General features: G+C 41.9%; 1 protein-coding gene across 1 annotated transcript in view; it reads left to right on the forward strand.

Moving 5' to 3' along the window:
- Positions 1-11,736, forward strand: part of LRGUK (leucine rich repeats and guanylate kinase domain containing) — a 113,945-nt gene extending 102,209 nt beyond the window's left edge. Inside the window, exons 18-20 of the mRNA XM_070425050.1 lie at positions 308-421; positions 6,143-6,261; positions 10,961-11,736. Of these exons, the coding sequence (XP_070281151.1) occupies positions 308-421; positions 6,143-6,261; positions 10,961-11,103 (376 nt within the window). The 3' untranslated portion in view covers positions 11,104-11,736. The remainder of the gene's footprint in view (positions 1-307; positions 422-6,142; positions 6,262-10,960) is intronic.
- The last annotated feature ends 15,109 nt before the right edge of the window (positions 11,737-26,845 follow it).

Below are 26,845 nucleotides of genomic sequence, written 5' to 3' on the forward strand. Positions count from 1 at the left end.
TCATTGGTATATTGCTGGGCCTCACATAACTAGTAGACTAGGGTTTATAATATAATACATTCTGATTATGAAAATAATTAGAAAAATTATTTGGTTTCGTGGAAAAGGAATATTTACAGCAACACAAATTTGCTTAATCTACAAATTGGAATGTAATAATGCCAGCTCTAAGGCACATGTTTATGAGGGGTTTTATTGATATTTGCACTCATGTGGAATGTAATAGTCAGGGTTTACGTATTACATGTTTTATAATACTTGGTATCATTACAAAATTCTTTACATTTTTTGTTATTTCTAATTTCAGGGGTTCAGTACCAGCACCCCTCAACAATACACATTATGCCTCAGTTTCAGAACTACAGAAAGTTTTTGAGGTTTGTGAAGAGTCTTCTAAAATTCCCTTTGGCTATGGCAAGAGGTGAGTTGAGTTTTATTGGATGGAATCGGCTATTTTCTACTGGTCAGTTAAGCTAATGGCACTCGCCCCTCGGCTTCAAACACATCCTGAATCTGGGAAGCAGGGCCCCACCTGCCACCATGGGATTTGAATGAGAGAGGCTGGCCCTCTAGGGAGGATACAGGCATATAAGCTAGGTCCACACGATGGGAAGCCTCTCTCTGGAACTCTGGATCTGGAGGGAGTGATCACATGATGCAGGGACAGTTAGAGGTCATTCAAGTCGCCAGTGGTAGAAGAATCAGAATCTACTGGGAAGTACAAGCAATGATGTATACCAGTCTCTTCCTGTATCGTGACTCAGCTGTGTTTTGGCACCTACTTTACCTTGGTTTCTGCCTCATTAAGCCTGGTTCTCTAGTTTTCCACCAAGTCTCTAAACTACCCAACAGCTTTTCAATACCTCTCTTTGTAATATTCAAATTAGCCAAAGTTGGTGTCCGTAATTTACAGTCAACAGCTCTGGTTGGTACAGTGCTATATTTCAAAACGTTTACTAGCTCATGTCCAACATACAAAATGCCCTTTCAGGGTTCCAGTGCATAATATGTCAAAGTGTGGTTCAAAACCTGCCTATGTAGCCCAGCCGGTATGGCTCAGTAGTTGAGTGTCAACTTATGAACCAGGAGGTCATGGTTTGATTCCCGGTCAGGGCACATGCCCGGGCTGCGGGCTCAGTCCCCAGTAGGGTGTGTGAAGGAGGCAGCCTGATCAATGATTCACTCTCATCATTGATGTTTCTATCTTTCTTTCCTCTCCCTTCTTCTCTGAAATCAATAAAAATATATTGTAAAAAAAGCCAAAAAACCAATACCGGACTATGTATAAGTTGAGGACTCCATGTAGACCACAGCAGACCCTGCACTGCTGATTTTAGCGCTTGGTTTTGGTGGGCATTCTCCTGCACTCTGTTTCCACTTCAGCTGGACCTGCCACACTGGCCCTCTCTCTTGTAGGCCTTGAATGCAAGCTGCCCAGCAAAGATCTCGCTGGCTGAGTCAATCACCATTTACCATGAGGTGCCACTCTTGGGTAGAGGTCTCTAGCCAGGGCCCTCGGAGGTAACAGGCTGGCTTATAAATTGATTGCCCCCATGTCAAGCGCCCATCCTTTTCCAGTCATCTGTAGCCAGACCAGTGGCAGAGAACTGAGGAAAGAACTCTTCAGACGGGGTCTGTGGGTTTGGCAGTCTCTCTGGCATATTTGAATACATGGCGACACACTAGACAAAACCTTTGACTGGAAGGAAGTACATTCAAACGTTAACAGTGAGTATTCCTCTAGAATTATGTTCTTTTTATTTATCTCTTTTCTGTACCTTCTAAATTGTCTACACAGGACATACTTTTTATTTTTACATATCCTAAAAACTATTAAACTTTCATGAGAATTTGATGAAATATTCAAAAAATGGTCCTTTATATACAATTGAGTTTCTCATAATGCTCTATATGTTAAAAAAAATTTTAGTTACATATAAATCAGGGCCTATAACATAATGATAAGTGTTAAAAGTCAAATGCAAATGCATATTCAGCAAAATGGAGGTTCTAAAAGTATTTGTGTAGTACAGAAAAAAATAACACTGGAAAGAAATATACCAAAATTTCATCAGTTACTATCTTTTAGTGATGGGATTATGGCCAATTTTAATTTTCTTTCTTCTCCATATTTTCAACAATGAGCATTTTATAATTTTCAAAGCATTAATATAAATTTTTAAAGTTATTTTAAAAGCCTGCCACACAAAGGGATATTTTTTGATGGTGATGTGTCATAATGAGAATTTAAAAATGAGTAATACTTTCCTTCGTGTCTGAGTTTTATTGTTGTAACACTTTGGGTTTCCTTCACTAATTTAATGACGAGAAATAACTGTCACTTCTAAGTGGTCCGCCCCCATCTGCACATTTCAGTAGATACCAGAGACTCTGGCATTACGATTAGCTAATTAGCTTTCCGTGACAATGTTGAAACTGTGGATCTCTGGGGATTTATTGAAGCTCTGAGTTTTTAGTACAGTGAGGCAGGTGGATGGGAATACAGTGAGAAAGAGAATGTCCTAGTTGAGGCTGCTGTAACAAATTGCTACAGACAGGGCGGCATAACTAACAGTTATTTCTCACAGCTCTGGAGGCTCAGAAGTCTGCGATCAGGCTGCCAAGGTGACCAGGTTCTGATGAGGGTCCCCTTCCTGGTTTGCAGATGACTGTCTCCTTGCTGTGTCCTCACAGGGCAGAAAACAGAGAGAGGAAGCAAGCTTTCTCGTGTCTCTTCTTTTGAGGGCACTAATCCCATTCACAAGAGCTTCACCTCCTGACAGAGTCGCCTCCCAAAGGCCCCCCCACCCTCTTATGCTGTGACTTTGGGGGTTAGGATTGCAACACGTGGATTTGGGGAGGGAACATAACATTCAGTCCTTAGCAGAAGGAAAAAAAATGCCTAATAGGCTGCAGTGGACTATGTATACATCACCTGTGCCCCTGGTGACAGGGACTTGTCACTCAAGTCTGACCCTTTGTATATGGTAATACTTATATGTCTTTCAACTCCACCATGTTAGACTTCAGACTTTCTTTCAGAGCATTTTCACGTCATGCTTGCTTTGATACAAAGGAAAAGTAATTGTTGAAAGGCAGAACTTGTTCTGTTATGCTTTTTTTAATGTGTGTTTTAAGTGAAAAGATATCCAAAAATCACAACATGTGTTGCCGGTTGAATTGTGTCCCTTAAAAATTCATATGTTGGGACCCTAACTCCCAGTACCTACGAATGTGTGACCTTATTTGGAAATAGGGTCATTGCAGGTATAATTAATTGAGGTGAGGTCATACTGCAGTAGGGTGAACCCTGATTTCATATGATTGGTGTCCATATAAAAGAGGAAATTTGGTACAGACACACAGGGAGAGAGCTGGGTGATGCAGAAGCCCAGGGAATAGAAGATTGCCTCACACCACCAGAAGCTAGGGGTGAGGCCTGGACTTGATTCTCCCTCACAGCCCCGCTGACACATTGATCTCTGACTTTTAGACTCCAGAGCTGTGAGACAATAAATTTCAACCACTGAGTTCACAACACTTTGTTATGCCAAACCTAGAAAACTAGTACCATATCTATTACTAAAACCCACTGAGATTTTTCTTGCTACTTTCTTTCTATGTTCCCTTCAACGTACTACATTCATATTCTTAGGAATTTGGCCATAAACTATGGATTATTGTCTTTCACTAAAGAGGAAAGAACATCTAAATGCTTCTGTGGGTTGGACCATAAAACATAAATGCATCTGAGACTGAACTTAAGGGGCAGGACTCAGTCTAGTTATACTTCTAGAGAGAAGATCCCAGGCCTGGCTTAATGGCATTTCTCCGCTGCCAGGAGTAGAACTGTTCAGTCACTGGAAAACCCAGGTGTTGACAGTGTTGGTCTCGCCAAGGTTATCCTTCTCTAGGAAGTGCTTCCTGTGTGAGCAAGACTGGGAAACAAGAGCTTCTAGGAGCTTGGGTGTCCGACCGGAAGGGGCCTAGAACTCTGAGGAGGTTCCAAACGCTGTTGTCTAGCAAAAGACCCAAGAACTCAGTCCAAGAGTGATCTCCTTCATTAAGAAAGCAATTCAACTTCACTATCAGTTGATAACAAGTAATCAAAACTTATAAGCAGAACCCCTGGGTGCAGGCGATTGGACTATCTCTATGTAGGAATATTGGCGTCACCCAGCCTTTGCTATAGTTGATAGGGAGCTCAGGTCCAGCAAAGGTAGGTGTCCGTGCTCAGCTGGATGGGAGCTTTCCATGAAAGCTGGTGCTGGATTCCAGCCATGAACTACCACCCAAGAGCTGCAGCCTCTGCTTGCCATTCAAACATCACACAGGCAGTGAGCTTGGGCCCACATTGGATGTGTCACCCACTACGTTTCCTCCTGGGTCGAGGACAGGCCCAGAAAGCTAACCCTGCTTCCAGCAGTAGAGCCCCGAACTCCTGAAGACACCTCATCAAGACTTACTTCTACCCCCTTTTGTCACAATATCCTCCTGGTTGACATTTAAATGGCAGGCTTTATCTTGAACAGACTCAACTGGTATCAGCCGTTGCTACTGCCAGATATGTGTGTAAATGTGGAATGTGAGCAAGTGGAGGTCAACTTGAACCTGATCCTTGAAACGTATTTTTTTGCAGAGATAGGAATCATTACGTGGAACTATAGAGGAGAAAGAATAATCACAGCCAACTACTGGTCTCTGCCGTAAACAATCATCTATTAATTTTCAACATTTGAACTCAGCCTTAGGCTAAATCTAAAATTTAACATTGACAGTGAAAAGTGGAACTCTGAGGACAAAGTTTAGGACGTGGAGGTGGAAGGTCAATATATACCATCTGTTGTTGATGGTACAAGAGGTGGAGGTTTTAAATAGGAAACATGAAGATGAAGATCTGACAGATGGAGCAACTGAAAATAGGTTAGAACTATTCTGGGAGGAAAAGTCGGGGGAGCGTTATTAAGTGAGCTAAACCCTTCCCAGTCAGAGTGGAAATCCGTGTCTCCCAAAGGTGTGTCTAAAGCTGATACATAAATACATGTTAGTAACATATTTAGAAATCAGAAGGTTATTACCAGGACATCTAAGCACAGATGTTTAAGAAATGGTTGGCTTTCAGGAGAAAGAAATTGGAGTGAGTATTGGTTTTTTTTTTTTTTATAAGCCCTTCTGTATAATATGACTTAGTTTTAACTATATTCATTTGGTAGGTTGATTAAAGTGTTAATGAAATATTTTTTGCAGAAATGAGGGAAAATCACAGATGAAAAGATGAATATATTTTTTATGATTTAAACATCTTAAGTTTCTCTAGGTTCAAAATAAAATTAAAAGGAAAACAGCAAGCTCTTTAAAATACAACAAAAGAGTTAGCATTCCGTATATAAAGAGTTCACACAAACTGATATGGAAAACACGAACATCCTCAAAGGATAAATGAGGAAAAATAAACAGTTTACAAAGTATGGGAGACATGCTAGTTAATCAATACAAGAGATAATGTTCCATCTTGCTGTGGATGAAGCTCAGCCACTCACAGTGCTCTGCTGGGTGAGCCACGAAGGGAGGGCTGCCTCCCCTGAGAGGTAGCCACGGAGCAGGTGACTTGCGCAAGAAGAGCAACGGGGCAGGAGGAAGTGCACTGCCAGACGCAGGAACTTCAGGCACCCAGTCCACACCCCCACCTTATCCTAAGAGCCGGATGAAATCACAGTCCCCAAACTAGCGTCAGACGGGCCCAATGTGTGGTCCAGGTCAGGCCGCCTGACATGCTTTCCTTCTCTCTCTCCTTGAAGGAGCAGGAACCATTGTACATAAGTTGCACTTGATTGTAAAGTCCTAGAAATGAGGGCCTGTGCCTTTACCGATCTAGTTTTATACTCCAGCACCTATCCCAATGTCTTCAGTTATGTTTTGTATAATAGATGAGAAGTTTATGGTAATCTACGCAGTACTTTATGTCAGCTGCTATCTAGGGTCTTGCTACAGATACCAGTGAAAAGTTGAGCTCAACAGAGACTTGTTCGCAGACTCCTGACAGGGCTTGATAAAGGTAACCCGGTGAAGTCATGGGCATAGGTTGCGTGGCCATTAGTAGTTTTTCATCTAACAGGTATCATTCATTTTTTTCAATTCTCAGCAACAAGGATACCCACGCTGGGAAATACTCTGCATTGTTTCAGTCTTGTCCATGGTTAAAAGACTTGCCTTTTAAGCCTCCAGAAATACGTGATATCAAGGAAGATTGGACCCTTAAAGGTAGGAGTCGTTTTACAACTGGTTCTCATATAAATAGTAAAATTATATGTATTGCTTACCCTTTTTCTGACCGTTATGGATTTTTTTTTAAACTAAATGAGTGTTTTAAGTCAGCAGCTCTCCTTGTAGGTCGGGTGGGTTATTTGCCTCATCATTATACATGAGAAACACACTTCAGAAAGATCACACAGCTACTTAGAGGGGACGCTGCTGCCCCCCCCACCTGACCATACCACTTGCAGGGGTCTTCTAGGGCAAGGGGCAGGTGCTCTCTGGAGGAGAGATGACTTGGGATCTCCCTTTGACAAGTGGGGCTCCTTTGAGTGAAGGTGAAGAGAAGCATGGAAGGTTTCAGGTTGCTGGCTGCTCTGGGAGAATGCCGAGGCTGTTAGGGTTGAAGGATCTGGCCCAGTCTAACTCACCCCCCTCACTTCACACACTTTTTGCCCGTTGCTCCCCAACACACATGTGAATGCATATCTTCATGTGCAGACAGATGGTCATTGCATTTTTGTCTCTGGGCTCAGTGCAATGTTCACAAATGACAGTGAGTAAAGACCTTGAACAGTGTGAGGAAATTGAAGCGTTAGAGATGAAAATGGGCAAATGGGAAAGTAACCCCGTGTTGGGATAGAATCTGGGGTTCTGTGCGCGACTGATGGAGGAACGAGTAGATCGAGGGAATTCTCTAGGACCTGGAGGCCAGGAGGGAGCCACTGTCTGTAGCCTGAGGTGGGGGTGGGATGTTCTGCCAGAGTCCAGAAGCGGCAAGTGAGGATCCCTGCTTGCTCAGGTGACCAGGGAACCAGAAACAGAATATAGACTTGTTAGGTTGCCAGGGACAAGAGGACACATGGAGGAAGGAAGAGGTTCCTAAAACAGCCATCTTCTAACCCATTTAAAGGCAGCTTCCAACTCAGCTGTAGTTAAATTCAGGATAGCTGGCCAAGATAAGGCATCTTCAAGGATTTTACACATGAGGGAGGGTGTAAGCAATAAGGATTAGAGTTCCAGGAAATAATCCCAAATTCTCAAGTAGACACTTCATGTCATCATACAGGAGTGGGAGGTATGCTAGGAACCCCTTAAACACTGTGACCTGTCACTCTAGTACCTGAGAGTACCCAGGGGCCCTGGACCAAGCATGTCACCACAGCCCATCCTGTCCTGGCTCCCACTGGACAGAGTGCCTCGACCTGTCCCATCTTGTGTGTTCTCCTCTGCCTGTATCCTTGTTCCAAACATACTAGTAGCATGGCCAAACAGAGCAAAGTGGGGCTGTTGCCTGTGGGGTGGTACCGTGGAAAGAACATTGGGTTAGGAATCAGGGGACCTGGGTTCTAGTTCCATTTCTACTATTGTCTGCTGTTGGGCAAATCAGTTCATGTATGAGCCTTGAGAATAATAATATCAGTCCTACAGAAATATAGTAATATCCTACATTCTACATATTACTGTAATATATGTATACTATAACATAATGTATAATATAATAATATAGGACCAGACAAGATGAATATGGTGTAAGTAAGAAGCAAAGTGCTAGATACCTACGAGGTATTATGATTGTAAATTTTTATACACGCAGCAGAAATCTGTGATAGTTTCTTCAATGATGGTTTCTGGAGACTTATTCTGTTCCTTTGAATGGGCCATGTTTTCCTGTTTCCTTATATGTCTTGTGATCTTTTGTTGAAAGTTGGGCATTTGAAAAAGCAGCCTCCTTTCCAAGCCTGCAGACTGGCTCTGTGCAGGGAGACCTTGGCCAATTAGCAGGGCCCAGGATCAGCCCACCATGAAGGCTTAGGGTCTTTTCAGTCCTTTTCTGGACATGCACTTTCCATGGGCTTTTTCCCAATTCCTCAGTATGCACAGGTGCTTTAAAAAATGTCTTAATTTTCCTGAGACTCCTGCTTCTTAGCTGTTCTATTATATTCCTCAGTCATCTCTTGACCCAGGCATCTGTGCATCTATCACCCCCTTGTGGTTTCCATGGCTTCCTGCGGCTCCCCTAGACTGAGATTCCAACGGTATCACTTTGAACTCAGCTTAGTCACACAGTCACCAGACAGTCCCAGACAGGTGAGAACATTGCTCTACCTTCTGGTTCTCAGGGGGGAACTGGGGACCAGGCCTCCCTTCCTCTAAACTGTACTTCAACCCACCAGGGGAGGGGGTGAGACAATTTATAAAATTACCTTGATATTTCCTACCTTTTTAATGTGGCTTTTTCTTGATTGGGTGTTCATTGGTTGCTGTAGGCCTTTGACTGATTTTCAGGGCTCCTATAAAGTTATTTTAGCTGGTCTCCAGTTTTTTATTTAATGCTTCCCTGGAGGAATGAGGGCCTGGCGCTTTCTGGTCTGCCTTCTACCTGAGGTTCTTCAGTGGTGGTTTTCTGATCAATCACATCACACTATTGGCTGTTGGTCTATTAAACACTCGCATCTTTTTCACATGAATTGCCAAACCAGCAATTCTGTTGTACAATACATGTGGACTTGATTTTTTTAAATGTAAATGCAACTTTTATTTTCATTTTTTTATTTTACTAGTGGCCTGGTGCATGAAATTCATGCACTGGGGGGCGGGGTGTCCCTCAGCCTGCCTGTGCCCTCTCGAAGTCCGGGAGACCTCAGGGGATACGCGGGCCTAAGCCGGCAGTCAGACATCCTTAGTGCGGCCGCGGAGGCAGGAGAGGCTCCTGCCACTGCCACTGCACTTGCCAGCCATGAACCCAGCTTCTGGCTGAACGGCGTTTCCCCTGTGAGAGCACACTGACCACAAGGGGGCAGCTCCTGCGTTGAGCATCTGCTCCCTGGTTGTCAGTGCACATCATAGCGACCGGTCATTCTGCTGTTTGGTTGATTTGCATATTAGCCTTTTATTATATAGGATTTTTAGCCCCACATTCTAGCTTGATAAGATCACTTTGGGTCTTGATTCATCACCCATATTTACTACGTATAGATTTCTATAAAGCCAGCAAGCATGCCACTTATGCCTCTGTCATGGTCACTGTAACATCCAGTGGCCCTGGCCTGGTGGCTCAGTTGGTTAGAGCATCATCTTGATATGCGAAGGTTGCAGGTTCAATTCCCAGTTAGGACACATTCAGGAATCAACCAATAAATGCATTAATAAGTGGAACAATAAATCAATGTCTCTGTCTCTCCCTTCCCCCTCTCTCTAAAATCAGTAAATAAATTTTTTAAAATAGGACCCAGGACTTGGCTAAGAAGAGTATCCTGAAACAGGTCTCTAGAGACTCAATTCCAGGCAAAGTCTACATGGTGTGTGATTCTGTTACCCATGTTGGGATTCTTGGGTTCCCTAAGGTAGAAATTGAGAGGAAACCTCAGAGAAGCTTTCAGACAGATTTTATTAAGCTTGTGCTCGAGCATGGGGAGGCCGCACAGAGGAAGGGAAGGTTCTCTGAACTGGCTCAGGGGCCCAGTTCTGCATGGCTGCTTTCAAAAGCTGGGGACAAAGTGGGCTTGCATGAAAAGATGGGCTTTTTGAAAATGGCAGGCAGATTTAGCCTATGGGCTATAGTTTGTTGACCTCTGCCATAGTAAAAGGGAAATTAAGTTCATCAGAAATAATTTTCCTTCACAAATCCTTTTCAACACGTATCTCTCATTATAGTATTTTCTAAATATGCAAGCCATATATATATATATATATAATGCAAATTGTCCCCTCCAGAAACCAGTTCAATCACTCACTATGATGTGCACTGACCACCAGGGTGCGGAGAGGAACGAAGGAAGGCCCCTGCCTGCAGCCAGGGAAGGGAGGCCCTAGCTGGGAGCCGGAAGGTCCCAATCGGCCCTAATCACCAGCCAGGCCTAAGGACCCTACCTGTGCACGAGTTTCGTGCACTGGGCCTCTAGTTTCTTTAATAAACTCGAATGTGGTAAAGTTTAGCGTCGGGTATACTGGTTTGTAAATCTTTGTTTCCATTTTTTAAATGGCAGTATTTTTTGTCTCCAATACTTTTCTCACTGTCATTGATCTTACGACATAGAGATCTTATTATATAGGTCCCTCCATGTTCTCACTCCCATTAGAATGCCCTACCTCACTTTCTCAGCCTCTACTCCACTGCTTTCTCCCCAGGGAGGATTTGGCTTCTTCTATGGCCACCATGCATCCGCCTTCAGTCTCTATCGTCCAAACTCCTCTTGCTTAATACAGTCCTCAAAGAAACCTGGCTCCATGGTTCATCCTTGGAGTCTTCATCCTTGGCAAACAGACAACCTTAGAGGACGGTGGATGAGGTTTCTCTAAGAAGGACTACAAGGCGTGTGTGTGTGTGTGTATGTGTGTGTTTGTGTGTGTGTGCACGCACGCATGTGCACATGCTAAGCCTACTTATGCGTGATTGTGGAAGAATGTGATGCAGGTCACTGTTACCATAGGTAGGAGCAGCATAGAAGAGCAGCATAGGAATTGCTTGCTGCAGCAACCTCCTGGTGGTTGTGCAAGTCTACACAGCCCGAGGCTTGTCCAATCACACACACGGTATATTCTGAACCTCACCCTCTGTTTTTCTTGTTTGGATATCATATATTCTTTAGTGTTTGTTATAATTCTAAATATTATTCCGGTGCTTACATCATGTAATGCTTATTTTCTTTGTTTAGTGTTGCAAGGTGTTAACTATATGTACTGTATCTTTCTTCATGTTTTATAGCACCACAGAAGATGTCACTTCAGTTTGAAAAAGGGTTTTTGCAACACAGAAGACACACGTTATCACTCATCAGTCACCCAGGTTCCAACACCAAACCCACCCTCCCTCCAATCCCTCAGGGCCGGAAGTACACCAGTACTTGACATTGAAAGTACACCATTACTAACATGGAAACCTTGCCCTGATCACATCCAGTTCCTGTGTCTCACCTGGCCATGGATCCTGGCTGTTTCTTGCACATCCATCTACCTCCAAAAGAATGTTTTGTATGCCTTAATCTTCTCAATCAATTTCTTTCGTGATTCTCTGAATAGTGTTTATTTTTTATGTAAGTTATTCTTAACTTTTAGAAAAGGAATTTTTTTTTCCCACGGCCAGTAATGACTTTTCCAGCTGCTTCCTGCCTGAAAGATCTGATGGCAGAGCCCCCAGGATCTCTGCGTTGCTATGTGCAATGTGATTTTTGTTCTTTGGGGTTTTTTTTTCCTTTTTATTGAATTTATTGAGGTGACACTGATTAACAAAATTATACAGGTTTCAGGTGCACAATTCCACAGCACATCCTCTGAACACTGTACTGTGTGTTCATCACCGCAAGGCAGGTCTCCTTCCATCACCATTTATTCCACCCTTTGATTTTTCGATATATCCAACTGGAATTGTGCTCTTGAAATTTCACTGTGTCCATTTATAACATTAGTGTATACTCTAGGGAGTTGAAATGTTTTATTCTTCTGATTATGAAAGGATTGTAGAGTTGCACCTAGCTATGCCAAACATGACATCAACTGCATCTCTCAAAGAGAGTTAATTAATGAAATTTTCATGGTTCTTGACTAGCTTTAGCAATATGAAGGAATAAAAAGTATCAGATATTTTTTATTTCACCCTTTCCTGACTCTGATCATGTATTGCCTGCCTTTAGAAATGTTTTAAACAACTTTAATAATCTTTATGGTTTCACTACTTGCTACTAGTATTTTCAGAAAGAAAATATGGAGTAGTTATAGGTAAGGCTGGCATTCAGCTGATATGCCAGTAGGATTATCCTGGTTGTTGAAATATTGCAGCACATCCATTTGGGTTGGTAAATGGTCTCTTCTGGAATCCTCTGTACTAGAGGACTCCTGGGGACAGGAGCCTTCAGCAGTGCTGTACCAATTGTTATATATTTTAAGTAACAAAACCCTCTAATGACTTCCCATTTGAACATATGCAAACCCCCTTTAATGACTCCTTCTCCCTGACTCGGTTGTGGATGTACCAGGATTTGCAGTCATCTGTCTTCCACAGCCCAGTTCTCAGCAGGAGTTGGACACAGTTCTTTTCTTGGGGTTGGTGGGAGGGAATGGGGGCAGGATGTGGGGAGGAGGACCAGGCTGAGCCGGAAAAGGGAGGCAGTCCTCTCTGGGAAAGTGGGAAAGCAGGAAAGCAGAAGTGGGGGCCTTGTGCCCCCAAAATCTTAATGAATAGTTATTTCCACCTGCATCATCTCATCTTTTAAAAAGTTATTGTGAAGTATTTTAGATGCAATAGAAGATATAACAGTTACAATTTCAGACAATGTGGAGGAAGTACACTTTTCCTTGTTTCTCCTACTAAGTACAGCTAAAATCCTAGAAATTACATATAAAGCAAACGTAAGAAGACTGAGAGGTGAAAGGGAGAAGAGAGATGTGGGGACCTGAGTGACAGCACAGGGCTGGTTTTCCTTTTGCCTCAATTACCCTGAACTGGGTGCTGGAAGAGCTGCGACCTCAAACACTAGCACTAGTGAAGCATAGTAACCTCCATCTTGGGTAAAAACTGCTGTTTAAAATTTTAACCCTGCCATCCTGGCTTCTGTAAACATTTGCTTCCTTAAATAACGGAAAATAAGATACTCCCCATTCCAGAGAGGCCATAAACTCTGCCCCACACAGAGCTGTCAGTGCTGGCGCCAGGCCAGGCCTTGAGAGATGGTCTCACAGCCCTGTCCCAGCACACAGGACTTTTTCTCAGAAGGTCCGCAAGTCTCTTCCAAATTTGGAAAACAAAGAACTGAAAAATGTACAAATAAGGAAGACTTCCACCATATTGGGCCCCAGAATTTGAGAAGCAAGAGTTCCTCTGGGCCTGCTAGTGCTAGCGAAAATGAAAAGGACTCCAAATAAATTTGGCTTATTGATTAAGGCGTGTTCTGATTTACAATATAACAGCAGTACCGTCAACCAAGACTTGAACAAAAAGCCTGCGCTCTCCGCCTACAAGGAAGGCGGCAGCCTAGCAGGAGAGAAAGCTTGTAGACAATAACTGGATCACTTTGCCTGGACTTCCATTCCCTATCTGGTAGTAATGAGGCACCGCCTCCCCTTCCCATCAGTGGCATCAGAGAAGGTCTGAGGAGACCCAGGACTTCTACCATCTGTTTGCGGTGTCAGGGGGTGCCCTGTGCGGAGGAGAAAGGAGTGCCCCTTCCCCTCCCAGCAAAGGTGTTCTCAGTGGAGGCCTAGTGGGGACTCTAAACTTCCATGTTCACCCAGCATTAATAAGGCATCATTTCTACCTTTCCCACCCTATGTGTCAAAATCAGCCTGGATGTAGAATTCATGACATCATCAACCAATAGGATTTGACATTTATAGAGCATTCCCTCCAGTGACAGCCCAATAAGCATTCATTTCAAGTTCTCATGGAGCATTTATCGCAACAGACCATATCCTGGACCATCAAAAGAACACCTTAGTGCATTTAAAAGAACTGAAATCATACAAAGTTTGTTCTCTGACTACACTGGAATCTAGAAGTTAATAATAGAAAGATAACAGGAAAATCTCTAAACAGCTGTCAACCGAACAGCACTCTCTTAAATTCATGGGTCTGTGGGGAATTCTCAAGGTAATTAAAGAAATATAACAAACTGGAAAAAGATTAAAATACATCACATCAGCCCCAGCTGGTGTGGCGCAGTTGGTTGGGCATTGTCCTGTGCACTGAAAGGTTGCAGGTCCTATTTTGGTCAGGGCACATGCCCGGGTTTTGGGCTTGATCCCTGGTAGGGTGTGTGTAGGAGGCAGCCAATCAGTGTCCCACTCTCACATCCATGTTTCTCTTTCTCCCTTCCTCTCTCTCTAAAAGTCAATACAAAAATCTTAAAAACATTTACCATATCAGAATTTGTGAGATGCAGCTAAAGCAGTGCTGAAAGGGAAATGTATAGCACTAAATCCATACACAAGAAGAGAGGATTCCCAAATCAATGAGCTCCTATCTCAAGCACCTAGAAAAAGAATAAAATAAACCCAAAACAAGCAGAAGGAAATAATAAAGATTAAAAGTCAAGAAAACAGAAAAATAATAGACAAAAAACAAGAAAACAAAAAACCAATTCTTTGAAAAGATCAATAAAATTGATAACTTCTCTCTGGTGAAACTGACAGAAAAAAAAGTCATAATTACCAATATTAGAAATGAAGCAAGAGATGAAATTACAGACTCTGTAGACATCAAAAGGATAAGAGACTACTACAAACAATACTATATACCTAAATTTGACAGCTTATATGAAATGGACCAATTCCTCAAGAACACACACTACCACAACTTACCCATTATGGGATAGGTAATTTGAATCCTATATAATAAAAGGCTAATATGCAAATTGACCTATGGCAGAATGACCAGTCGCTGTGACGCACACTGACCATCAGGGGGCAGACACACAATGCAAGACCTTCCCCCTGGTGGTCAGTGTGCTCCCACAGGGAGAGCGCTGCTCAGCCAGAAGCTGGGCTCAGCTGGCAAGGGCAGCGGCAGTGGCAGGAGCCTCTCCCGCCTTCGCAGTAGTGCTAAGGATGTCCGACTGCTGGCTTAGGCACTCTTATCTCTCGAGGGCTCCCGGTCTGCGAGAGGGCAAAGGCCGGGCTGAGGGATGCCCCCCGCCTCCCTGAGTGCACAAATTTCATGCACCGGGCCTCTAGTAACTCTATAAGTGTATTAAAGAAATTGAAGAAGTGTATTGAATTACAGAATTCATAATTCTGAAAAAAAAATCTCCAGGCCAAGACACTTTCACTGGAGAATTCTACCAAATGTTTACAGAAGAATTCACAACAATTCTATGCAGTCTCTCCCAGAAAATAGCAAAAGAAGGAATACTTCCCAACTTATTTCATGAGGCCACTATTACCCTGATACCAAAATTAGACAAGCAGTCTAAAGAAAGAAAACTACAGGATATCACTCGTGGATATACTAATAGCTGTAAAAATCCTTAACAAAATACAAGCAAATAAAATTCAGCAATCCATAAAAAGAATTATATACCATGATCAGATGGGGTTTAACCTAGGGATGACAAGATTTTTTAAATGTTTCAATCAACAAATGTTATCCACTGTAATAACAGGCTAAACAAGAAAAACCGATGGTCACATCAGTTGATGCAGAAAAAACATTTGACAAGTCTAACAGTCATTCATGATAAAAATTCAGGAATAGAGAATGCCTTCCTCAGTTTGATAAAGACTTTGGTGCATGTCTCTATCTCTAAACCATATATACGTTTATTCACCATGATTTTAAACTTCATATTATATGGGTGCTTCTTGGCTTTTAATGGGGTTACATCCTGTTAACTCCATTTTAAGATGAAAATGCTTTTAATACCCCTAGCCTACTGAACATCAAAGCTAAGCCTAGCCAGTTTGTACTGAATGGCCATCACTGTGGCAGCATCATAAAGTTAGAAAAATTGTAAGTTGAATCATTTAAGTCAGGGACTTTCTCTACTGAGTATATTTAACAATTAGCTTTTTTCCCCTCAACATTATATTTGTGGGATTAATCCATGTAGATTGTTTTTTTTAATTTTCCCTGCTATATAATATTCCATTGTAAGAATATACCACAATTTATTCACTCTCCTGTTGATGAATGCTAAAGTTGTTTCCACTTTTTTTTTTGCTACTACAAAGGATGCAGCTAAAATATTCGTGTCTAGAAGTTGAATTGCTGTGTTATAGGTACACAGATCTTAACTTTACCAGATATTGCTACATTGGTTACTCTAATATGCCCTCACCAACATGTGAGTATGTTTCCATTTTCACCCACAAAGCAGAATTGACAGTCATTTTATTGCTAGCCCAGTGGCTGTTCATGTAAACTTATTGTATTTAATTTGAATTTCTCCGATTACTAGTAACCTTGAACATTTTTTTATAAGATGATTAGCAACTTATGGCTTCTCTTCTGTGAATTACCTATTTTTACCTAGTTTTAAATTAAATGATATTTATCAGTTTCCAGTATTTATTTATATATTTTGGTTATTCTTTGTTCACCGTGTGTATTGCAGATGTCTGTTCCAAGGCTGCCTCTTGTCTTTCCACTTTTAAAAGTGTTCACTTTCAATGAATAAATGTTTTTTCACGTGGCCAAATGTGTCAATCTTTTTTTTTTATGGTTTGTACTTTTTATGTCTTCTGAATTCTTAGTCTTCCAGATAGTATTCTAAATGCCTTCTTTAAAAAAAAAATGTTGCTCTTCCCATCCAGGCCTATGCAATACCTGGGTTGGACCTCTGTGCACAGTGTGGGGTAGGACTCGGATGTATGTCCAGTGGTCGCATCCCTTTCCTCACTAATCTGGGAGACCAGTCCTCTCCGGTATTGTTTCCATCAGTGCATGGGTGTGATCTGGGCTCTCCATGTTACTCTTTTATTTGCAATCCATGGATGATAAGACTTAAAACATGGTAAGACAAGTCGGGTCCTTTGATAGTCTTTAAAATTAGTTCAGCTATCCACATTTTCTTTTGAAGTAATTTTAGAATTTGTTTATCAAACTTTACAGAGGACTTACTTGGAGTTTACTAGAATTACATTTAATTCATAAGTTTGGGGAGGCTTGTCTTCCTTTTTATATTGGATCTCCCTTTCTTCTATAAACATGCTTCATTTGTGTAGTTCTTCTTTAATTCCTTTATACAGTTGTATAATTATCTTTAGTCAGATTTATGTCTATCTGCCTTTTATTTGGTTATTGTAAATAGAAAATTCTTTTAAGAAATTTATTTTCTGTGACTGGTGTATAGAATGTGATTCGTTTCTATAAATATCATGTGTATTAATTCTAACAATATATTTGTAGCTAGTTTCAGGATTCCCATCCAGATAATATTACAAAATATGACATGGTTTTTCTTTCCATTTCTATTATTATTCTATTTCTTCTTTTTAATTTTATTTCATTTTTTTTCTTTTTGAAAACTGCTCTGGAAAGAACCTCCAATACAATGTTGAATAGAAGCAACGATAGTGGGCATCCTTGTCCACTTCTGACTTTTAAAGAATATTTCTAAAGCTTCACTATTTAGTGTGAGATTTGCTCTAAATTTTTGGTAGATAAACTTCTTTGGAAAAAAAAGCTTCATTTAATCCCTGGTTTACGGTAAGTTTTACTCTGAATGAGTATACAATAGAAGGTGTTTTCCTTGTAAGGCACAGAAATTTGAGATGTGTATGAATTCAATCGTATTTATCAAATCATTTATTTTCCTTTTTTTTTCAACTTACTCATACTGATATATTAAAAAACCTCTTACAGTGATTGAGTTTCTGTTCCTTTCTCTCTAGCTGCTCTCTCTTCCTTCTTTTCTCCTCTTTCCTTCCCTCCCTGCCTCCCTCCCAGATTACCTGCTGACTTTAGAAAAGTTAGCTGTACATAAACAGAAATGCTTACAGAAGCATCAAAGGCAGCATCACACAAATGAACAAGTAGCAATATTTTAGTCAAAGTAAGAGGTCAAGTCAAAAAAAATCAGTAAATGATACATAAAATACCCTTTTACATTAAACCAGGCACATCCCATTACTAAGATATAGTAGTCACAAAACCTAATGATTTTTTATTTGGCATTTGTTTTTTAAAACATTTTTTACTTTATTTTTATTGCAGTAACATTGGTTACTAACAGCATATAATTTTCAGATAAAACAAATTATAATGGGTTATCTGTGTGCATTATGACGGGCCCACCACCAAAGTCTAGTTTCCATTCATCACCATACATGGGACCCCCTCTACCCATTTTGCCCTCCCCTCTGGTAACTACCAATCTGTTGTCTGTATCTTTGAGTTTAAACCCTCATGAATCGACTTGTGTAACATCAAAGCATATGAAGCAAAAAGTGTTGGAAATGTAATTACTTTCTGTCCAAAGCAAAGCATTATCATCTATAAAATTAGGATGATAACTGGAGTGCCTGTTAGGATCCTTGTGGTAATTAAGCTAGATGCATGTGTAGTGAGCAAGAACACCCCATGCCACACACTCTTAATCTTATTCTTAGTCATTTCAGGACCATCTCACTCCATTCTGTTTCTCCTCCCTTGGTTTTTACCTGGGGAGCCAACCGGTTCCTGCATTAATGAGAAGTGCCGTGGCTTTGCCTGCTCTCCAGGATCCCTGCCTGTGGCTTCGGCCACACCCCCGCCATTCAGACCACCACAGGTATGCCACCCCTCCTTTGATGCAACTTTGGTTCTTTTCATGAAAGCGCATAATAAGCCAGCTGCTCCGTGTGTCTGGGGCCAGGGATCTGTCTGAGCCTCTCTCTGCCTTGACACCTAGAGTATTCGTTCCTGGACGAGTGCCCACCACATGGATATACTGGGACCTCGGTGAGCAGGCTGCCGGCGAGCTGTGTACGGTAGGCCAAGCAGTGGGCATAAGTGCCTGCTCTGAAGGTCCCACATCAGGTCGGATTTCTGCTGTTCCTGGACCCTGATGTTATCTCTCTAGAGCAGGGGTCCTCAAACTACGGCCCGTGGGCCACATGCAAATACAAATATTGTATTTGTTCCCGTTTGGGTTTTTTACTTCAAAATATGATATGTGCAGTGTGCATAGGAATTTGTTCATAGTTGTTTTTTTTTTAAACTATAGTCCAGCCCTGCAACGGTCTGAGGGACAGTGAACTGGCCCCCTGTTTAAAAAGTGTGAGGACCCCTGCTCTAGAGTAATGGCTGTCAACTGGGTTTGCATATCAGACTCTCCATAAGCTTGAACAACACCAAAGCCCAGGCTCCATCCCAAGCCAATTAGAGATGGACCTATGGGCGTGGGGCTCAGGCACTGCATTTTTCAAAAAGTCCCCAGAGTGATTCCAACGGGTAGCCAGGTTCAAGAACCACAGCTAGAAGGTTGAGTGGGAGATTTCTGCAATGATTTTGTCCAGTTTTTATTATTTGCCTTCAGGGGTTTACAAGTGATCATGTCACCACGCTCATTAGCATAAAGCAATTATCTCATCATTATTGACATGATGATTAAAAATGTTATTTTGTTGCTTAGGTTTAATATTTTTCATATGCTTTTGTAAAATTAGTATTTTCTTCTTAAGAACCGTTGGTTGCCTAGGTGCTTTGGCTCAGTGGATCAAGTGTACACCTGTGGACCCAAGGGTCTGGGGTTTGATTCCGGTCAAGGGTGTGTGCCTAGGTGCAGGCTCCTCCTCGGCCCAGGCCCTGGTTGGGGCTCGTGCAGGAGGCAACCAATCGATGTGTCTCTCTCACATCAATCTCTCTCTCTGTCTTTCCCTCTCTCTTCTACTCTCTCTAAAAGTCAATGGAAAAATATCTTTGGGTGAGGATTAAAAAAAAAAAAGAATCATTGGTTCAGGTCTTTGTTACATTTTTATCCTGGTATGTTAGTGTTTTATATTTTTATTGAGAATTATGTGTATTGAATATTAACTATTTGGTCCCCACTTGTTATCATGAATTCTTATTTTCTAAAAGCAGCACTGTCCAGTAGAGTTTTCCGTGAAAATATAAAAGCATAGAAATATCTACATTGTCCAATATGGAAGCCACAAAATAGCCCCATGTGGCTACTGTGACTGAGGAACTAAAATTTTAGTTTTACTTTTATTAATTTAGATGTAAATAACCGCATGTGCTAGTGGCTACCATATGGGACAGTGAAAAGCAAAAGGGTTTATCATCACGGTTTTGGGGCCACCTGTCACTACTTGAGCCAAATGAAGCAGAGACAAGGTTGAACCATATCCGCGTGTTTATTCCAATAATGCCGGCAGGATGGGAGGGCAGCAGCTCATCCTGTACATCTGCTCTAACCGCCCCTCCTAGCCGTCTGATTGCATATGGATAAGGAAGAAAGGCTACCTGTGAGGGCGGAGGGAGGCAGGGTGAGGGCTGCAGGGTGTCTGTGTGTCTCCTTCCAGGATCTTGAAGTCCAATAACAAGGTGGTTCATTTGCTATGACTTTTTGAACGGCTCCCCCCAGTCCTGGGACCGAGCATGGCCAGCATTCCTGAGGCAAACTCCTGGGAGGGTCCCGGGTCCAGGCACAGCAACCAAATCAAAGTATCTCCTGTCCTTTGTCTGTTCTCAACATGTATTTTCTTTCTGAGTAATGGACCCACCTGAGTAATGGAGGCATCTCTGATCTTTTTACATCCTGTGTTTCTCCTTGCAACACATCCTCGTTTCCCGGGGTCTGTGGGAAAACTCTTATCTACAGTTGGTAAGGTGAATAATCCTTAAACATCTGTGGTCCTATTCTTTCTTTCTTTTTTTTTATTGCTTAAAGTATTACAAAGGGTATTACATATGTGTCCTTTTTTTCCCCCTGCCCTTGACAGTTCCCTGTCCTCCCCTACCCCGCAGTGTCTTATGTCCATTGGTTATGCTTATATGCATGCATACAAGTCCTTCGGTTGATCTCTTACCCCCCCTCCCACCTGCCCCCCAACCCTCCCCGGCCTTCCCGCTGCAGTTTGACAATCTGTGTGAGGCAGCTCTGCCTCTGTAACTATTATTTTTCAAAAGTTTATAATGGTCTCTATTATCCATGAATGAGTGAGATCATGTGTGGTCCTATTCTTGTTGCATCCCCTTCCCCCTATTAAAAATGTGGTTTATCTCATTATATTGTATAAACTTTATTAATGTTCTTTATGCCTTGGGATGTGCTCATTTTTAAACCAGTGGAATTGAAAGTCTATGGTATAAAATGTTGCTACATCTACTAACTCGGTTTTACTAATTGTATTTTTTAAAATATTTTTTATTAATTTCAGAGAGGGAGAGAAGAGAGAACATCAATGATGAGAGCGAATCATTGATTGGCTGCCTCCTGCAGGCCCACTGAGAATTGAACCCGAAACCTGAGCATGTGCCCTGACCAGGAATCAAACTGTGACCTCCTGGTTCATAGGTAGATGCTCAACCACTGAGCCATGCTGGCTGGATGCTAAAACTGCCTGTTTAAACTGCCTGGTTGTTTAAACTGCCTGGAGATATTCTCTTATTTTTATCAGCTTGCTCTGTCATAGATGATATTAGTATTTTAGTACCTCACTATAGTTGTGTTTCTGTGTCTGTCTTCTTACATATCGAATAGTTTTTTGCTTTATAATTTTTTAAAGGAGTATATAGGAGAAGTTTTTTTAAAATATATTTTTATTGATTTTTTTACAGAGAAGAAGGGAGAGGGAGAGAGAGTTAGAAACATCGATGAGAGAAAAACATTGATCAGCTGCCTCCTGCACAACCCCTACTGGGGACGTGCCCACAACCAAGGTACCTGCCCTTGACCGGAATCGAACCTGGGACCCTTCAGTCCGCAGGCCGACGCTCTATCCACTGAGCAAAACCGGTTACGGCTGCTTTATAAATTTTTATGTTATGTTAATCAGCTCATAAATGCCCAGGACTATTATAACATAGATATGGATTTCACTTTGCTTCAATATAAAAGGGCCGTGAACTTTTCCTTTGATAAGATCAGTGCCACCTCTGCTTATTTTTGTTTGCCTGACATATTTGGTTCTATCCTTCTGATCTCATTCTTTCTATGTAATTTGATTTTGGTCTCACTGTTGTAAGAGATGTAGTTGGGTTTCTTCTCTAACTCAGTCTAACTTCAGTGGTAGAGCAAAACGATCTTTATTTTGTTTTAATACTGATGAGTTCAGTCCTATTTCTGTCATTTTGTTTATATTTTGTGGTGATTTAGAGACTGTAAAAAACAGCTGTTTCAATGACTGGTTTATGTCTTTTGTATATATTTGCTCTTTTCATTTACAGTGATTTGGAAGATATATTTTTCCCTACTCTGATGTATATCATGGAATTTAAAATGCTTTTATTTCTCCCTGCCTTTCCAATTTTAACAATTATAAATTTAATTATGAATTATAGGCTCAGTTTATGGAACTCCCCCTACCCCTCTTTTGGCTTCATACTCAGTAGTTATGTTGTTTTATTTCTCTCTGGGTTTTTCAGTAGTTTCAGTGTTTACTACCAATTCTTTCACATGATTGCTTTCTCATTGTCAAATTCTTAATCTAAAAACCCAAAGGGAAAGTGAGGGGAGGGGAGCATTTCAGAAAATAGTTCTACAGTAATGTAGGAATCTGTTTGATTTCTGTATTCTAGTAGACAGATGAGGTGAGAGGTGACTGAATTTTTTAACATTTGTTGAAAACATATATTCTGCTATTCCAGGGTATATTTTCTGTCTACTCTCCCTGGATGCTGTATTCAGGGGCTATACCAAGACTTGGCATTGGACTTAACTTTAGATTTCATTCCTAGTGCCAGTTATTTTGTTATTGTTGTTTTATTTGAATTTTATAATTTCTTTGGATTTTTATTTTATTTTATTTTTTGCCTTTCGTAAATGTTTGAATGGGGAGCTAGGATAGGTAGATGCTAACATGCTGCATTTCAATTTCTAGAAAGCACTAAATTTTCAAAAGTTCATAAAGATGTATGTCTGCATCTATGTATATGTAGGTTATACCACTCCATTCCAAAAAGGTTCAAGGACACTTACAGTGGTGTATTCAATTCAATCAGCTAAAACATGAAAAAGTAAGGATATTGGAGCAAAGAAACAAAGGTCATGTTTAATATATAAAGTGAAAGCTTTCGTTGTTAGAGGTGGGTCACAAAATTAGGCTTCCTGGGAGTCACAGTGAAAATGCAAACATGGTCAGTTCCACAGTGTCCAGATTCATGGCGACCTTAAGGTAAAGGCAAATGGTTGGCCCGGAACAGTACAGCTTGTCTTGATTAATGAGACTTTGGGGGACATTTTTTAAAAATTTGATTTGAGAAAGAGTGAGAGAGAGAGAAACATCGATTTGTGGTTTCACTTATTCATTCATTGGTTGCTTTTATGAGCTGCGACTGGGGATTGAACCCCCAATCTTGCTGTGTCTGGACAGCAAACGGAACTACCTGGCCAGGACCCCGAGATGTTCTTGTCCAGTTGTCCCAAGGAGGGCGCTGTAGGCATGTCTGGCCCACATTCTCAATACCTTACAGACAGCAACCGCAGTTGAGTTTGACACGGCTGATTTTTTGAAATGTCCTTCAGAAAAGGAAATTCTTGAGAGGCCCTGTCTAAGTAAAGGTAGGGAGGCACTGTGACATGATGATTCACGGTGTGAGGCTGCTGTCCGAATATCTGAGTTCAAATTCTGATTCAGGCATCTGCTGGGAGTCTGACCTTAGGCAATTCCCTCTCCTCGCCTCTTCGTTATTTCAACTGCTAGGTTCACTCATGGAGGGACTGATGGAGATGTCATTTCACAGGCGTGGGAGTGGGAGGGAGGGAGGGAGGGAGGGAGGGTACGTAATGAATCAGGCTGAGCAGCAGCAGGCAGGTCTCCAGACCCGCTGTGGTGGGTCTTGGGAGAAAATTAATAGTCAAGCAGTGGAAAATTAAAGGAAAAGAAAGCACTCTGTCAGTTCTGAGAGTCACATTTTCATATGTTTAAAAGCGGGCACACTGAGAAATGGATGGCGTGCCACAGTCACTTTGGCAGCGTTGTTTTTCTTTCTGGGTAGGATATTGAATGATGGTGTATATTTCCATTTATAACATTTGAGGTTCAATACAGCTCGGTCGTGATCATTATTCTAAGAGACCGGCTTTCCTCAGGGGCAGCCGAGGTCTGTGTGGAGAGGTTGGAATAGTCCCTCAGAAGTTCTGGCAATCCAGGAGGCCACGGCTGGCTGGCTGGGTTCTGGCGAAGAAGGTGTTCAGCAGACATATGGACCTTCCATTTTAAAAGCATGCCTTCTTCTCTAAGTCCCTCATAATGAGGGAAAGAGCTGCATGTACCAGGAAATGCCTTTGTTACCAAGATAAAAGAGTTGACCCTCCGTATGCCCTAAGCATCTGTAGCCGCAAGTAAATTCAAAATATCATGGCGTGTGGGAGTGGTTTCTGTTTGGGACGCGTGGCAGTTATTAAACCACAAATAAACATAATGTGCAGCCCTGACCGGTTTGGCTCAGTGGATAGAGTGTCGGCCTGCAGACCGAAGGATCCCAGGTTCGATTCCAGTCAAGGGCATGTACCTTGGTTGCGGGCACATCCCCAGTAGAGGGTGTGCAGGAGGCAGCTGATCGATGTTTCTCTCTCATCAATGTTTCTGTCTCTCTATCCCTCTCCCTTTCTCTCTATAAAAAAATCAATAAAAATATATTTTTTTCAAAAACAACGTACTGTGCAGCGAGAGGCAGGGAGAGAACAAGCGCACAGCCTGCCAGGGTCCCCTGCAGGGCCCCGCCCTGGGCTTCTGTGTTTTCCTCGCCAAGTCCGGCCGGGACTATTGAGAGATCAATGCTAGCAGCCCCTCCCTCTGACCTTTCCCTTCTGTGTGGCAGTCTCCCCGCTGTTGTCCAGGCCGCCCCGAACCCGCAGGCGGGACATAGGAACCACCCCGTTGGAGCATCAGAAGCCCAGGCCAGGGGGCTGTGGGCAGCTGCACCAGCCCAGCTTGGGAAGAGGCGACATCTACCTACAGGGAGGCTCACAGCCTAGTCCCCCCAGAGTCGTCCACATAAAGTGTTCGTCAAATGATAAATGCTCAGCTAACGTGGCTGTTTGTGTAGGTATTTTGGGCAAGGCAGGCTTTGAAAGATATGAAGGGTCTGTTAGGGACACCGGAAATGCCACTGCGCTTCCTGGTGCCTGGGAGGGGGAAGACGTAGACTTCCCTGGTGGGTCAAGCAGTCATGCACACAGCTTGCCTGGGGCCGTCCCCGCTTATGCCCGTCGTCCCAGCGAAGCTACTGTCGCCCCTCCAGAGCGTCCTAGTGCAGGTGACTGTTTATATGACCACTCTGTGTGTGGGCCACGTGAAGTCTGTCTTCTCATTGGTGCTCATACAATGTAAGAAAAGGGATAACTTAAATATAGAAGGATTTAAACATTAATAACATACAAGCTGAAGAATAAGAATTTCAGGACCAAGAAATCAACCTTGATAATAAATAAAATAAAAACTCAAATTAGAAAGGAAGAGAGACCATAGTGTAAGAAGTTTCCATATAAAACTTACGTGAAAAGCATTTGGCACTAAAAGAACTGAAATTTCAAAAAAAGTATTTAAAAGTGTTACTCTAAGAAATGCAATAATAAATCTTAAAAGATGAAACAGAGGGCCTGAAGATTAAATAAATTTTAAAATAAGACAAGACTATACTTAGAAAACAAAACAATAAAAATAGAGTGAGAAAAACTCGCTAAAACAATATATACCTCTGCACATAACACACACACACATATATGTTTCTCTTTTTAATATATTTATATATACATATTTATCTCCTTAGAAAAACCAAAAACGAAAAGAGAAATGGTGAAACAATGAAAACCAGGCCGTGGTTGGAAGCTAGGGAATAGAATTCTGTGCACCGTGGCTTGCTCACAGTGCAGGGCCCAAGCAGAGTCCCTGTGGGGAGAAGAGGTGTGAGGGCACCCAGAGAATTATGCCCCCTCTTCTCCCCAACCACAGCAAACCCCTTAAACCGTGTTGGTGAGACGCTGCGTAGTTGAATATATGCCGCTCAGATCGCCAAACGCCTAAACATTGTATGTTATTGTTTTCATACTTTTTTGAAAAGTGGTCATGTGAAAAAACTCTTCCTTAAAAGTACCTGGTTAATGAAAACACCCCAATCCCAAAATCTAGGATAGCAAAGGGTGTCGTTTACAAAGACGATGAGATCAACATAGGAAGAACAGCTCCTTGGTGTAACAGTCTGCCCAGCACCAGACAGAATCAACGATATTGCTGTTTTAAAAAAGCAGATGCAGAAAGTTTGTAGAACAGGCGCTATGAAAAATGAGAGCAATTTGATCCACTCATCAGAATGCCTCCATCAAATCAAAGAGGCCCAGCTAAGGTCATGTCTTGCTTGCATTTAAAGAGAAAGGTCTGCAGTTTCATATTTAACTTGTGAAAAGCTCCAGGTTTTTATTAATCCAGGCAGTTGATGGCGCGAGAGAGGAATTTACAATTTGATGAGGTGAATTCCACAGCTTGTTAAATTAGAACCCCAGACACTAAAGCTCCCAGTCTGATTTTCACCCTCGTTTATGAGGTTCTCTTGAAAATGTATTATCCTAATGCACGCCTCTCATTCTCTAACTCCTGTAAGAAATGGTACTTCCCACCAATTACAAAGTCAAAAATATTCTCCATTGCCACTGTGGAGTAAATTGTATATTTACTGGATCATTGGGCCTAGGAACTGAGGTACAATCTGTTTTCCCCCTGAAATTGTGGTACTTGAAAATTGTAGCAAAATCCCTGCTCTAGCTCAGAATTCTGACAAGTGGAGATTTTGCTTGGATCACTACGTTTACCTGAATAATAACTCCACTTGCTTGTTCTTGGCTCAGGTCCTTAAAAACCCAATTAATATGTGATTCAGAAAGCCAGATGAAAAAAGGAAAAAGAAAGACAAGAAAGGCGCGGTAACTTGAAGTTCAAGATGCTGGTTGGTTCCAACGCACCAGCGCACCAGCGTTGAGGTGACCTTCACACAGGAAATGAAGCAACGAGGAGAGTG

The sequence above is a fragment of the Myotis yumanensis genome, unplaced genomic scaffold (genome assembly GCF_028538775.1).
Source record: "Myotis yumanensis isolate MYYU_CA2020_CCGP unplaced genomic scaffold, mMyoYum1.0.hap1 SCAF_9, whole genome shotgun sequence".
Taxonomy (NCBI): domain Eukaryota; kingdom Metazoa; phylum Chordata; class Mammalia; order Chiroptera; family Vespertilionidae; genus Myotis; species Myotis yumanensis.